We start from the raw sequence: 15103 nt of genomic DNA on the forward strand, positions 1-15103 counted from the left end.
ATGACATATTCCGGTTCGTCATCAACTACCGAATGTTCATAAGTGCGGAGTGTGTGGACCGTAGAAGTGACTTTTTGCTTGGGACGCCCTCTAATGATGATTGCAATTGGCCTACACGGGCTTTGGCTGCTCCGGTGGGTCATATTTTGTCCAGGTAAAGACCAAACGTTTTGGGAAGTCATGGTATGATCATGATCCATCATTGACGCGTCACGAACGGCCAGGTATGCCCGTGGTTTTCCTGACCGTGTCAGAGGTCAGTCATAGGTGATATTCTGGGGTCAAGTAATCTTACAGTGCCATGGTGATGGAGGGTGGCAGCATGCAAGCATCTGTATCTGCCACGTATACTGCTGCACAAGTCAACGTCACACGTCAGACAATAATTTGTATCCTTGCAGTGGAGGCTGGAGGCTGGAGCCATGAGTGACGATGAAAGATTTTGGGTTTTCGTCCGGATGAGGGTCTCCAGGGGCGATGATTATCAAACATATCCATTTATTCTTTTTGTTCTCGGCCAAGTAAATTTGAACGAGATCAGCTCTATTCTTGTTGCGTACTATTCGCAAACCCCATATGGACCTTGCACTGAACACTAACTTGAATTCAAGTGAATCTCAGCCAATTCATTGCAAACTCGCAAGAAGCTCTCCTCGGAAGAAGTCATTCAAACTTGCGGGGAATCTGTGAGCCTACTACATATGACGCCGATCGTCCAATTCATAGCCGAACTCACGCGTCAAACTCGGTCAGATCGTCGATCGATTGACAGCCTGCTACATCATGATTGCGTTGCATCCGGCGCTTGATTCCTAGTAAATGCATCTTCTCTCATTTCTGAGTCTGGTTAGTCTCCACCTGGAATGGTAGTATCCGCCTCATGGGTTCTCACTGGGACCCTGGCAATAAAAGGCGCTTCGACTTGTTCCTCCCTTTTTCTAACCTCAGGCTCCGTTCGCTCTTTTACAGCTACAGCCATGTCACACTCCAAAGTTTACCTGAGTGACATTGCACCAAGGCCTCGCTGGATGACCTCTTGGGAGAGGCTCAAACACAAGGAGGCACACTGGCTCGTGGAAATCGTCGCAGAAATGGTATCTCCTGCCTTCTGTCTTTCATGGCATCCTCTGGCTAACATGCTTCGTGTAGATGGGGGTGTTTCTTTACGTCTATGCGGGTCTGTTCGTTTGACTAGCGCTCGGCTCCCCCACTCACAATCCCCGTTTGGTATGCAGGTCTGGGAGCCACTGCTGCGTTTATTGTAGGATCTCTCGCAGGGAATAGTGGATTAGGATGTAAGTCTCTACCTTTTTATCCCAGAATTTGTTCACTGGCGACCCCACAGCATTATATACGATCGGTTTCGCCTACTCCATGGGCGTCGTATTTGCCATCTCACTTTGTGCCGCGACCTCAGGAGGTCACTTCAATCCAGCTGTCACAATTGCATCGGTTATCTTCCGAGACTTTCCCATACACAAGGCAACCAGGTTCGTGATAATCACCGTGCCCTTCAACATCGCTGATGTATTCCTTAGATATATCATAGCACAGATTCTGGCAGGTTACATCACCTGCTTAATCGTCTATGTTCAATGGAAAGATTTGCTCCTGGTACGTAGAATACCGAAATATGCTCAATATTTCGCGGTCTTACTTCTCCAAAGGTTGCAGAGAAGATCCTGGTTGAAAAAGGCTTGTACCACAGCATGATGTTCTCCAGCGCTGGGCCAGCCGGCGTGTTCGGTCTATATGTCGCCCCTGGGACGAACCTGGCCCGCGTGTTTATGAATGAATTTGTCACTGTGAATATACTTTGCGCCGAGTACGTATCTTATCTCACCATCATTTCATAGGACTTCCTCATCGGCCTTGTCATTTGGGCCACCCTGGACCCCACTAACCAGATGATCCCGCCAGCAGCCGCACCTTGGCTCGTCGGGATGGCATAGTGCGTATCATGATTATGTCCTCTGTCAATATTAACACTCCTCAGTGCCGTTGCAGTCTGGGGGTACTCGCCTACCGCAAGTAAGTCACGCACCACACGTTCTTATTTTTTCTTGATCTGACTTTCCGGTTCAGTTGCCGCCAACACTGCCCGTGATGTCGGTGGACGCCTCATGGCCGTAACCATCTGGGGAAGCCAAGCCTCAGGAGGGACATATGCAGCTGTCGCCGCGCTGACGAATATCCCAGCCACGATTCTCGCCGCTCTGGTGTATGAGCTGTTCTTGGGATCTGCAACGCGGAGTAGGTATCTTCTCTTCACATAAGATGCAGTGCTGATGGCCTGTCCTCTTGCAGCGCTTACACCGCACCACATTCATTTCCTCCGCGCTCACAAACAGTACTACGAGGACAACAAACTCGCACCATACGGGTACCTCGAAGGCCTTAACCCACGACGCGGCGACCGAGCGGAATCATTCGAATTAGACATGGGGGGGAAAGCGCGAGAGATCCAGATCGACAATATATCTGAAGACCGTGTTTAGAATCGATGAACAACGAGGCTCTCAAGGGAACACCGCTTGTACGTACTAAATTATAAGACGTGCATGATGATACTTTTGTATGACCAATAATCAGTTTCGAAGTCTTGTAAAGTTAGTGTGTTTGACATACATTGCCCAATCCATGATATTCGCCATACAAGGTCTTGGGGGTCTGAGGGGTTCAGATACAGCCTCAACACGCAGTGCACGATCAAGTATTCAATGAAACTGCCGAAACCTGCGCCTATCAGCAAGTTCGTGCCCATGCGTACTCATCAAGTTGCTCTGTTGTTACGCCTACCAAATTTATTGAGCCACGTGACAGTGGGTGTTCTTTAAGTTATCGACGATGCACCGTAGTGCCGGTGAACGGCGGCAAGAGAACTGCAATTGAAAGTACCAGTATACTAGATACCATAACAAATACTAATAAAGTTAGCGATTCTAAACGGCTCAGTCCACCTCTGTGTACCAGTGTGGCTGAGTGCAAGATGTGAAGGAATCCTGAAGAATTTACAGCTTCGAACTCATAGAGGGCTCATCTGAAACTTTAACAACTCTGTATCGCCATATCAGCCTTCTAAGCATACAATGAGAAAAAGACCGAAGACACGCACAATTTTCCTACATTCGCCCCAGAGAAGAGCATAGGCAGCGCACTCGGAGCATTCTGGAGACCTTCGACGATGTGGAACTTGCTTTTGATCGATCCATCAGCAAGTCCAGCTGCTATCTTCTTGACAGCCACCGGATACTGGTCGACATAATCGAAACTATGAAGAAAGTCAGTAATGTGGTAAAATACGGTCCTCACTCGCACATACACGATGAAACCTTGCATCTTGGCACGTTGTGCTATGAGCGTCAGATACCCCTTAAGACCTTTGGGTTGTGGATCGTCTAGCACACAAGTGATGAGCTTTCAAGCCTATGGGTTTCATGAAAACACTCACTGTAAGCGGATATACCCCCTGCATTTGCACATCAATACGAGTCCTTGCAGCTGTAGAAATGATGTCACGGACCACACAAAACAATCCTCGCATTTTGATTCAGCCTCGAGAGTGCCAATTCAAGTATGTCGCCTCCAACGTTGTCAAAGTACACGTCCAAATACCCAACAGCCTTCGCAAAATCCTCACGGAAAGTAGGGCTCTTGTAGTTGAGCGCTTTATCTACGCCCAAGTCGCTCTCAAGCCAGGCACATTTGTCTGATGTACCTGCGATGCCAATCACGCGCGCGCCGGCCTGCTTTCCGAGCTGGCAGACGAGGGCACCGACTGCACCAGCGGCACCCGATACGACTAGTGTTTCACCGGCTTTCAGCTGGCCGACGTCGTGAAGGCCCTGTAACTTCATCAGTACGCTGTGACGCGGCGGCAGGAGCGGAACGGACAAAGTATGCAGTCATGCCTGTTGGTGGACGTGAGATTTGCTAGCATATATGTAAGGTGAAAAGTCAGACCTGTCATGCCCAGAGTGTTCAAAAAGTCCAAGGACGTCGTTCCCGGAGGTGGCCTGTGATTCGTGGTATAAGGACATAATACCGATGCAGAAGGAAGTCTTACGAGATCTTCTCCATTGACTCGTCATCCGCGACTGCATACTCTGTCCATCCTACGCGTAACATAAGGACAAGGCTGGGAGAAAAGAACTGTTCGCGTAGACGCACCAAACCTTCCTTGGACCAGGTCTCCCTTCTGAAACTTGCTCCCCTCGCCCACGCTCACTACTACACCGAGCCCGCCCGAACGCATCACCTCCCCAATTTTCACTGGAGGGACGTAACTTCGCACGTCTCTGAGCCACCCACGCATGGCAGGGTCCAGTGATATGTACGTGACTTGGACTAGAGCTTGACTCTTGCCGACATGGAGTTCATCGAACGCCTTCGTCTTGGACTCGAACGTATCTGGGAGAATGTCTGCGACGGGGCGTTCGCGAAGGACGACCTGCTTGAAGGTATTGGGAGACATGGTGAACTGTTAAGATTAATCGTGTCATTGGAAGTTATGTATCAACTCGTCCTTATAAATCAGCACATGCGAATCATGTCCGGGTGCCGGCTCGCTCAAGAATCACGATATTCTACAAAATTCCGACATCATATATGTGTCATCTCCCATATATACAATTTCCAAGTACGACGTAATGTTGCATACCACATAAATTAGTAACACATTATGTCCATGTGAATGATCGATTCATCGCGAGAGAACGCTGTCGCGGTAACCTGCTGTAGCGTACGTAGTGCCTGAACGTTTGAACTGTCAGACAGCTCGGTAATTGCAGTCCTTATCCTTACTTATAGTGTCATGAGCGGTGAACCTTTGGGGCAGGAAGAAGGCCTAATAGTCCAAACGTGAGTGCATACAAGCCTGACGCTGAAATACAAAACCGAGATCACGTATATCACCGGACAGATTATTGTTCATGAACTTACCCCCTACTACTCCTTCTAGGTATCCCAAATTAGACCACCTCCCAAGGGTAAAGGACAGAAGCGACCAGCCGACCAAGATCGCGGTGGTCAAGATTGGAATGACAGAAGAGAGTATTCCAGAGTCTCGCCAAGACTGGTACTGAGATATTGTCAGCTATGCCACTACGATATTGAAAAGAACTGACATCTGGTTCAAGGCCATGTATCCACGGTACCAGAAGGACGTAGAGGAACAGTATGATCACAAGTCCTTCAAAGCCTATGGAAGTAAATGCAAACAGTCTGATCAACCGTAAATATTTATTGAGAAATTTGTCGATTGTGGCCCACCTTCCCCACTGCCCTTTTACACCTTGTCTGGTTAACACCTCCAGAAAGACGCGATGGGTGTTGAATGCATACGTGATTGCAGCTCCAGGGATGATAAATTTGAGCTGACGAACGGTATGCTTGGAAATCATTCTCCCGATAGATTTTATGGTCATTTTGAAAGAGTATGATGATGTGCGACCAGAGCAATGACACGATACCTAGCACTGGTGACAGTGCGTTTTCGGATTCAGCGGGTTTCGGAAGCTGTCGACTTATTACTAGTAAGTGAGTATGCCACCGCAGCTTTCCAAACACTGACTTGTTCGTTACACCAGCAACTAGCTAGTGAACGTTTGGCTTTGATCGATGCTGATAGTCCCTGAGAAAGATCATGATGACCACTTAGGACGGTACTGTATATTGTCACCGAAGTCGGGTGCTTTGTCTAAACGCGACATCATCATGAAGGTGACTGGCAGTGACCATCTACTAGGCTTAGCTATGCGGCCGTGGTACCAAAGAGAGGTATGGTAAAGACTTCAAACGATGTGCTCAGAGAGGCACAGCCGTGATTCTCCTTCTCGTCTCTGGATCCAAGAACTTGAAAGATGACAGAATTGTTGATCAGGGCCTTATTGTAAGCCGTCCCGGCTTACACTTATATCAGCATTCAACTCCCAAGTTGGACCTGACATTTGATCTACCGAGAAGTAGTTGTAATGGGTCTGGACTCTGCCTCCAGCTGCCTGTAAGTACTGTCGGACTCTTTTATCCGTGGCCGAGACCACCGGTGAGCGGTCGCGAGGGACTTTGAGACACCGGCCACAGCAAGTTACTTGTTTTTCTGCTTCTGGCGTAGCCTATCCCATGCACTTACCACAAACGAATAGGATCATTCCTTATCGCTGTACAAATCTGCACCAATCTCCGCCACTTTTGTTCGAATGCCGATACATTCATGCTTCATCTGAGAACATGCAGGAAGCCTGAGGACCGTACTGGGAATATTGGTGGCTCACCGGTTTACTGATACGGTAACCCACCCGCCTGGTGTAATCGCGGGTGGTCATTGGCTCCTGTGCTCATACCTTTCACTGTAGGCTTTGCGGCCTGTCAGTTCTTGAGGTACTATTTTAGCGTTGCCCAGGCTGACCTATTCCGAAATAGCGCATTGTACTGTACAGGTACTGATTTAGCCCGCTAAAGTCATATCTTATGCTCACCTTCTGTACAGTATTGGTACAGCAAGCGTGTGTACTAGGGACGGATATAAACGAAAGCACATTCGTCTTGATATCTGTCCCTGGCCTGGATCATCATGCATCCTGCCCCGAGGTCTAGACTCATTGAGCGTCTATGTTCAATCGGCAAACGCAGCTTCTTCAGGGGTGCAATGGGTAGTAACAGAACTTGTTTACTATATTTCTCCTTTTGCTCCTGTAGCACTTTATATTAATCACGGTCTAGTTCTAGATCCAGGGTGCGAATGGTCTAGCCCTTGTCATGAACGTGATGTATTTATCCATTGAATTCTATCTAATTTTCTGTTAGCGGGGTCACAAATCCAAGACACTGCGAATGTATATCGATGAGGACATAACTACCTGTGGGTTTACTATGGGGGTTGCAAAACGTCCGCAGGAGTGATTGGCCCCGCGCTTCTGCGAGCTATGGGGACACTGCGGATCACTGTCTGGACGTGAAAGCTTATTCCGTCTGTATAAAAGTGCTGCAGATTTATGATTCACTCATATATTTCTTTATCCTCTGCACGACGATGTTCCAGGACAAAACTATTGCATCATCTCAGACCACGATGCATTCTACTCCCCAACTTGTATCTCCCGCGCTTGCTAGAGACTTACAAGACTGCAGGAAGACTTATCTGAATATAGTGAGTGTTCACATTGCTGAAAGCCCCAGTCGCTTACTCGACCTCTTTTTCAAAGCTCATGGCATTTCTAGCGTTAGTGCAATCCTAATTGGATTATCCCTGACATTCCAATCAACATTCTGCTATTTTTGTAGCCTTCAGTCGATATCAGGATCTGAAAATCTTTTGGTGGCTACCCTCACGCTGATCCTATATACTATCAGCCTGCACATCACTGCTAGCGTGCCGGGTGTCTCTCACGTAAGGCATTTCAAGTCATTCGTTCACGCACAAGCACCTAAAACCACGGCAGCTTGGAGCAGTAATTTTTGGAAGTTTGCACGCAATCCCAGCGGTTGGAATTCTCGTCGTAACGTCAGTGGAGTTGGCGTTTGCGGTAAAATCACCAGCAGTGGCTGTTTCTATCATCATATTTTGTTTCTTCCCCACGATGATTGTGATTTCCCAGTATCTCCGTATGCGGTACTACATGAAGGCAATGATAGATCAGCTCCCGATGACCGTCCCCGAGGATCTATAGCATTAGAGCTGGCGTGATTGATAGTCCTTTCCCACTGCCTGTTCTCAATTATCCCTTCCTTACTGGAAGAATCATAGCGAAGCAATAGTGATTTATAATACATGGCCATGTAAATAGTACACCTAACGAAACACGTTTACGTAGCATAACTTATGCATTAGCTTCCTCTGGTACACCGATTGCTTACATGTCCCACTCATCCCACAGACCGTCCACTGGCGTGGGTGTCATCGGTGTCTGTGTGGAGTTGAAATCCCCAGTTCGAACTAGTTCTATTATCTTGTCGCTGACGCCATCTTTGTCGTCCTTGGTCCCACGCATCGCTACGAATAATGGATCATCGACCGAGTGAGATCTCAGGTTCGTGTGCATCAATAAACGTATGTCGCTCCCTTCAATGACTTGATCAAGTCTACCGGTAGAAATGCTCCGAATTTCAATAAACTCAGGGGAGAACAGCATCACATGAGACCCGCGATGGGCAAATGACGTAGCTTTCGTCTCCCAGAGGATGAATCCGCATTTCCGGTGGGGGACGCCCTGCTTCGTTATGTAGCATCCAAGAGCTATAGTGGAGGTACGATGAATTATGGACGTAATTTGAATCGAGAAGACTTACTGTCATAAATGACCAATATTTCGCGGGTTTCAGTCCGAATTAAGCCGAGGGGCTTAGCATCCTCACAGCGAGTCTTCAGGTCGGCCATGTCTGTACTATCGCAGGTTGCTCCGCTGAAGTCCGGGACAACCTGGATCATCTGCCTGCTTGCGCTGGAATACTACATTAGTAAAGTACAGAAGGCGGAGGATAAGCAACATACTCAGTCGGATCGGCGATGACGATGCCCTTCTCTGTACTTATAGCGATCATCTTGGCTAGTGCCATAACGGAGTAGGCATCCTTTGGTACATACAATGGCTGGTTCACAGTATGAGCATATCAAAAGGAAATGGTCACATCCACTCACTTCGCCAAACGGTCTAAACGATGATATGGTACCCTGAGATCCTCGTGATGGTGTTCGTCGAAGCTCAGAAAGGTTGCAGGCTTCCAAAGCATGCACTGTGATTTGAAAGAATGATTTAAGAGCATAAATAACTGGTGAGAGGTGTGAGTCAAATAGTTGTACGAGTTAGGTCAAAGCTTACCTATCATTCGTTGTTTTATTCGTCCTACAGTACAAAATAAGACGGTCCCATCTTCCCCTGCAATCTTCTCCATTGAAGCATCTAAGCTACTTGCAGGGGCCTGGTACATTGCGACTCTAGCGAGAATGTCCAAGGAATAGGAGAGCAAATAGCTCTCATGATGTACGATGAACTTATTGAATTCCTGTAAAACTATGATAGAGGAAGGATTGCCATATGACAATATCTTGCGGAAGCCTGAAGGTGAACATCAGTGATGGAACAAGTTAGTGTCTGAATATTTCATACTGATATCGCCTCTTAAACCAACATAGATTCCAGTGGCGCAGCCAACCGCCATGAGCCTCTTGCCGCCGGCAGCAGCTAGATAGACCATCAATCATAAGCGAACTAGATGAGGAAGCAGTAATATGATGCGTACTAAAGGACACAGCGTTGACAACCCTCCCTGACGCTTTAGATCCAAAGCCGCGGGGAGTGTAAGCTCCTGGTGATCGAAAGGAGCCATCGTCAACGAGTTGCGGTGCAAACCACTAATCAGTTGAATAAAAGCGCACCAACATGCAGATACGGATGTACACACCTTGTTTGCATCTCGACGCACGTCGTCTATTCCCTTAGTCTCAACAAGAGCGTTCCGCCACTTTTCTCTCGCAGATTCGGTCGGCGCGTATAAAGTATACCGCCGCTCCAATTTATCTGCGGAGTGATAAATCGTGAACGGATAGATGGGTTTGTATTGTGCGCGCAAGCTGTCCAAGATCCCTCCTTCTTCAGACCGCTCCCTCCTACTTTCTGGCTGTCCTTCGAAGCTTCCTAGTTTGAGATATTCTAAGGGTATAGGCTGTAAACATAAGTTTCAATGAAATCAGTGAAAAGAACCCAAATGGCTTTACTCTAGACGAAACGTAGCGCTTGAGGATTCCTCCCGTTCTTCTCTCCTCTTTAGTGAGCAACACTGCGATAAATCAGTGACCCCAAGTTGAGCAAGAGACAAATACATAACTTACGATAGTTGTCGAGTAAGACGGCGAACAGATCAGTCCACGGGTGCCAATCCATCTCGGACTTGGACCTTCGAGCTACAGGGCCAGAGTACACCAGTGACCGACTGTCGTCATACCAATCCAAATCCTGCACTCGATCAGCCGAAGAACGAAATGACGTCCACAGAACGCACCATTATTTGTCCCTTGGGCATCGTCAAACTTTCACAGACATTCCAATATTTTACTCTGTTCTCTGCGGCTGCAATACCAGGTTGTGTGCTCTTCAGGAAGTCGCTCAAAATGTTTAGGAGAAGTGGCAGATCTTCAAGATCCGGATGGCCTGGTTCTGTGATCTTCTGAATGTGCTCAAGGATCAAATGCAGGCGTGGGAGGCGAGTCACTGGTCTGGAAAGGAAGGTGATCATGTCGCGCTTGCGCATCCGAGGATCTTGAGAACATTTTTGTATGAACACTTGATAGTTTTTATTGCGACTGAGTTCAGTGCGATGCCGCTCTTCTGCGATTGGGTAGTGTTTGATATAGGACTCATAATCTGCTTGGAACTGAAAGCAGGCTAAAAGGTGTTGAACGTGAGCTATTCAGTATTTTTTTGTGAACTCACTTTCAAGTACAATGTCAGTCACGCTCTGTACCAGCGGATGCTGATCCAATTGGCGTTCAAAGAGTGCAGCCAGCATACGCTCATGGTGCACAGAGATCTGACCCAAATTCCAAAACACTTCCTGGACAAAGGGACGTAACCTGTCGGAAGCAATGACAGGAGGTTTGGCGAACTGTAAAGGCTCGATAAAAACCTGCGGGAGAGAATTAGCTGGATATGTTTGTATCATGATAGCGGTGGATGCCACCTCTGTGACAAGTCTAAGATCTTCCACATAGTCCCTTTCCGACTTGAACAGCTCGAACAGCACTGATTGTCGTTCAACTTCTTTTTTGCCAAGTGCTTCCTGGGCTTCAGGAGGAACTAGCCGGTGCCATTCTTCATCCTTCTCTGCTAATTGATGACCGGCTTGGAATAGTCTTAATCCTTCCTCAGAATATAGGCTGTCTCTTTTCAATATCTATCGCATTAAACAAACCACCATGATACTCACGAAACATTGGACAGTTCTCGAGTCAGTTGGTTTACTGGTGCTTCCCACTGAAGAGGTCATTAGAATACGTCATCGTCGACTTTACATTTTATACACGTACATCGTCCTCAGGAGGGTAATGCATGGATGAAGCAGAGTCGGGTGTTACTGGAGTGAAGGGCCGCGTACTATGGTCTCCGCTCGGTGGTAGAGAACCATGGCCGTCATCGGACTTGCTGGGACGGTGGCGTGGTGAATACGGGTGAAGGGTCGTTCGTTGAGAAGCAAATCGATGTATCTCCGGTTCAGGAAAGGAGATGGTGGGTGGTAAGGGCTCGTATGCACTCCGAGTACGAGGGCGTGATCGAAGTTCACCTGGTCTGCCATTCGGATGTCGAGTTGTAGGTGTTTGGTCCCATGGATTCAAGAGGTCTCCGGATGGCGCATTATGTTCAAATTCGTCTTGATATGCCTGCAGTGGGCTAAGGTTGGGTAGAGGAGTCGCTCCAGGGGGGATCGTAACATATGGATAGTGTCGCTGATTATGCATAATAAATGTAATCACCAAACAAGTTAAGTGGTTGATTGAGTTGCAACAAGCTACAAGAGATTAATGACTGGCTATAGACAAATCAAAAGGTCAAATTCGAAGATAATAACAGTAAGTCTTACCCTAGTACCGCACAGGGCCGCCAAGCAAGGGTTACATATGTGAATGAAATCACGTCACGTGATAATAATTTAGTCATTGTACCCCGGGGCCGGCTGGGCAGCTTTTCCGTTAGTACCATAAGCAACACTGCATGACTGCGGGTTCCGTGATAGGAGTGACCAGAGCTGCTCTGAAAAGAAACCTTCTGCCGGTAATCTCATTCTTGGTCGCCATCATCATAAAATAGTTCATCTTCCGGCCTACAGCTGATGAATGAACCAATACGACCAGTCGTTATTCAATCATAGATCAATATTCAATCTTCATACATAATGTACACGTCATACAACATACCATAGAGTGAATGAAATCAGCGACATAACATGCTTTCAATAGTAGTGAGCATGTGTCAACCACCCGCCAGTGCACTTCTTTGAACGACCACCCCTACAATTCTTCGCCTTATTACAACCCCTCCTCGGCCCGCGCCTCTGTGCGCCACGCATCTTAGACACCTCCCATTTCTCTCTCGACTCAGCCCAGATCTGCTCCATGTCCTGAGTGATCTCTTGGCTTTTCCTCTCGCACGTGAAGCACGGTGCATTAGAGCTTCCCCAGCTTCATGAAGCCATTTCGCCCCATTATCCTTGAGCTCCTTTGCACGACGCTGTGCATGCTCATTACGGGCGTTAAAAGCATCCACGATTGCCTCAAATTCCGGAGCTCTTTGCTCAAACTGCACTGTCGAATACTGGATAAGTGCATTAGTTTGGGCAATCATGACGTGAGCTTGTCGGGAAATGGCTTGGACGAGCGAATCGAGAGCGTCGATGATATCTTGCATGTCAGCATTGACAGCAGCTAGGACAGCAGGTGCATGCGTGTCCACAAATTTGGGAAGATAGTCCTGCAAGAAACTCAGGCCAAGAGTAGATGACGTGAGTGCGGACGAAGACGGAGTTGGCACTGCCTCTGCCACATGGGCCTTTGAGGATGTCATACTAGGAACGACAGATAGTGAATTGGTGCTTCCTTCAAGAGACATGAGGGAAGAAGTCGGACGAAGGATGACATCCTTGGAAAGCTTTAGCTTCTCCGAAAAGGAAGATGTGCTGCGGAACCCAGATGTAGAGGTCTCCTGAAAGATAGAAACCGATGTGGGGTCTGGGTTGAATACTGACAAGGCGAAGTCTTTCAGAGAAGAATGGAGTGATATTGCTGTCGACTCGGTCTTTGCTGGAATCGATTCGTGCGAGCGATTAATGACAGGGTAGAGGAGTGCCCAAAGGAATGGCGTTGAAGCGGCAGATGCCACGGCAGTGGTGACAGGGGTGGGGGTAACTGCAGGTGCAGTACCGCGGAATGTGGATCCTACCATAACGCCAAGCACAAGCGACACCATGGTAAGTCTTGGATTCAATGTTGAGTTACATCAGTGATCAATAACAGCAAGACTTACATTGTGAAAGTATGCGGCGAATTGGTTGAGAGCTTGACCGATTTCTTCTTACCACGAAGAAAGATGCGATCAAAAGCACGATGTGCTCGATATGGAGGAAGACTTTCAATCACATCAGCATTCACAACGCATGAAGCAGTATCGCTAAGTTGAAGGACCCTGTCACTGGGGACATTAAAGAGGTCCCACGCCTCCTGCGCGGAATTGCGAGTTGCATCCTCAGACTGGAGACTGTCTATGGCGCAAGGAGCAGGGACAAGGACAGGAAGATACGCTGCATGCTCTGGAAGCTGCAGAGATGAAAATGGAAGGAAAACGATAGCCAAACTTGGGTGACCTGTGGAAAAATCGGCTAATGGCTGCAGGGCGTTGCAATTAATCTTCCGGTGAAGAAGTGAATCAAACCTACATCTTCCCTGCCACCTTGAGTCCGGTCGATCACTGTAATGATGCGAGGGTAAAACAAGCTCCTGTCTGTTCTACCATCGATGCGGAGTTGTCGAATAGGGCCGTCCATCTCCTCGAGAGGTGTGGTAATGGTGAGACGAGCACCACGAACAGCCTTCTCGAGAAGTGTGGACACAAACGACCATTTATGCGGATAATGAAACCCATAAAGTGTGATATTCAGGTCAGAGTCGAGTAAGGCGGATACTGCATCAATGGTTATGGGGACTGAAGAGCTCCCGGGCGCGTGAGACAGGTCCGGTCCTCCCGGGTCCGTGATATGCACGGTGACATCGGGGTCCGGGCCAGAGAACATGGCACCAGAGGAAGGCGATGATATGTTCTCGGATGAGGTGCTGGAGAGCTCTTCATGGGAACTGAAAATGGGATCCGGGAAGGATAGGCGCAGATCGCGCGACGACGTAATCACAGTGGATGCGTGAACCGAGCTTGAGCGAGAGGAGCTCAGAGTACTGATCATACTCTGATCTAGACCCTCTTTAACACGCTGCTCTTCTGTAACATCACCGACATCATCATCAGTCGGAGTAGTAAAGAAGGCGAGTGGAGAGCCGGATAGGCGGACGGTATCGGGTACTAGCCCCTCGTCGGCGCTGTCATCAATTAAGCCTTCCCAGGCATCGACGTCTCCGTCTCTGGAACTTCCATAGCTAAATGATGAACGTCTTGACCGCGAACGTGAAGATGTGCGTCCTTGATCTGTCCCCCTGGACGAATAGATCGAGTCACTATCAGACTCACGGCCACTGGCAACATCGAGCCACTCAGAGTCAGATAGGCTTTCTACTTCAGAAAGTGTTGAATTGTCAGTGGGTTCATGTATATGGGCAAGTGAGTGCTTGGGTTGTAAAGGATCCATGGTGATCGTTCAATTGAAAGGGGTGGAGGGCTTTTTATTGCCGCTTGCACGCTTGATTGACTCAATTAGGGTGAAGTAGGCATGCCACTCTCACGCAGCGTGCTGCGGTCTTTGAATTACCAAGTGGTCTTACATACATATCCATGGGGCTATGCAGCGTCGAAAATCCGAAAATCCTCTCTTTGATATTACTTGAAGGCAGAAAGCTTCGAGCATGCCATCACAATCCTGCTGATAGCTGTCACAGATGTACTGATTGCGATTTTTTCATGTCTGACTAGACGTAGAGAACATCAATATCCTGTCTTTGGCTCACGGTGAGTCATACGCAATGTTCCAGTAGCCCCACGTTGAACATGCATGGCCAAACACGTAGACGTGTCGTGGTCTGCAGCATACTATAGGATCCGTAGACTTGCTGTTGAACTAGGGGATTGCCGTCGTTCAATCGTGGGCGCCCTAGTCTCCCCCAGTCACAGACGAAGGGAGACCTTTCTCATAAAGTGGATGCCCTCGATTTTGGAAATACTCCCAGGCTAAAATGGCTGCTAATTTTTCAAGGCGACCTAAGCTCGCGGCCGGCGAGCGTGAGCCATCATTTTAGTCATGCTGCGATCACATTTCAATAAAAATTCCGTCGTTCCATCGAATTCTATCCTACTTTTAGGGATAGAATCACAATTACTCTCGGCTCGAGCATTGATGGTTACGAGTAAGTTTCGTGCTCACCCCCTATGCCACCTTATAAACATCAAGGGTTAAAGCA

At 48.1% G+C, this 15103-nt stretch overlaps 6 protein-coding genes across 6 annotated transcripts; 2 read left to right on the plus strand and 4 right to left on the minus strand.

Annotated features, from left to right (window-relative positions):
* Positions 1–555: 555 nt before the first annotated feature.
* Positions 556–2658, plus strand: F5891DRAFT_1009612 (aquaporin-like protein). Its single transcript, XM_041360601.1, has 10 exons — positions 556–1094; positions 1150–1177; positions 1236–1295; positions 1346–1490; positions 1539–1614; positions 1668–1805; positions 1857–1951; positions 1997–2031; positions 2086–2253; positions 2308–2658. The coding sequence occupies exons 1-10, from the start codon at positions 864–866 to the stop codon at positions 2496–2498; spliced, it is 1167 nt and encodes a 388-aa protein (XP_041231071.1). The 5' UTR covers positions 556–863; the 3' UTR covers positions 2499–2658.
* A 353-nt stretch (positions 2659–3011) lies between these two features.
* Positions 3012–4474, minus strand: F5891DRAFT_944237 (uncharacterized protein; the record flags this gene model as incomplete). The annotated part of the gene is made up of 9 exons (XM_041374531.1): positions 3012–3057; positions 3116–3271; positions 3323–3398; positions 3452–3469; positions 3524–3845; positions 3895–3911; positions 3964–4016; positions 4067–4115; positions 4171–4474. 9 exons carry the CDS (start codon positions 4472–4474, stop codon positions 3012–3014), a joined length of 1041 nt encoding a protein of 346 aa, XP_041231072.1.
* Positions 4475–4811: 337 nt separating this feature from the next.
* On the minus strand, positions 4812–5402 carry F5891DRAFT_1126230 (uncharacterized protein; the record flags this gene model as incomplete). The annotated part of the gene is made up of 4 exons (XM_041364065.1): positions 4812–4882; positions 4942–5080; positions 5127–5223; positions 5272–5402. The coding sequence occupies 4 exons, from the start codon at positions 5400–5402 to the stop codon at positions 4812–4814; spliced, it is 438 nt and encodes a 145-aa protein (XP_041231073.1).
* Positions 5403–7030: 1628 nt separating this feature from the next.
* On the plus strand, positions 7031–7667 carry F5891DRAFT_1170499 (uncharacterized protein; the record flags this gene model as incomplete). Its single annotated transcript, XM_041365509.1, has 4 exons — positions 7031–7147; positions 7203–7219; positions 7282–7501; positions 7596–7667. The coding sequence occupies 4 exons, from the start codon at positions 7031–7033 to the stop codon at positions 7665–7667; spliced, it is 426 nt and encodes a 141-aa protein (XP_041231074.1).
* Positions 7668–7742: 75 nt separating this feature from the next.
* Positions 7743–11571, minus strand: F5891DRAFT_1139595 (uncharacterized protein). Its single transcript, XM_041364874.1, has 14 exons — positions 11021–11571; positions 10921–10967; positions 10428–10870; positions 9997–10379; positions 9827–9950; positions 9713–9774; positions 9400–9660; positions 9238–9349; positions 9105–9179; positions 8817–9053; positions 8636–8766; positions 8489–8586; positions 8287–8438; positions 7743–8233 (listed from the first exon to the last, which is right to left on the minus strand). The coding sequence occupies exons 1-14, from the start codon at positions 11447–11449 to the stop codon at positions 7851–7853; spliced, it is 2937 nt and encodes a 978-aa protein (XP_041231075.1). The 5' UTR covers positions 11450–11571; the 3' UTR covers positions 7743–7850.
* Positions 11572–11842: 271 nt separating this feature from the next.
* Positions 11843–14419, minus strand: F5891DRAFT_1009625 (uncharacterized protein). The gene is made up of 4 exons (XM_041360602.1): positions 13420–14419; positions 13011–13369; positions 12140–12960; positions 11843–12119 (listed from the first exon to the last, which is right to left on the minus strand). The coding sequence occupies exons 1-4, from the start codon at positions 14335–14337 to the stop codon at positions 11941–11943; spliced, it is 2277 nt and encodes a 758-aa protein (XP_041231076.1). The 5' UTR covers positions 14338–14419; the 3' UTR covers positions 11843–11940.
* Between the last annotated feature and the right edge of the window lie 684 nt (positions 14420–15103).

The sequence above is a fragment of the Suillus fuscotomentosus genome, assembly GCF_016647785.1.
Source record: "Suillus fuscotomentosus strain FC203 chromosome Unknown F5891scaffold_7, whole genome shotgun sequence".
In the NCBI taxonomy this organism is placed as follows: domain Eukaryota; kingdom Fungi; phylum Basidiomycota; class Agaricomycetes; order Boletales; family Suillaceae; genus Suillus; species Suillus fuscotomentosus.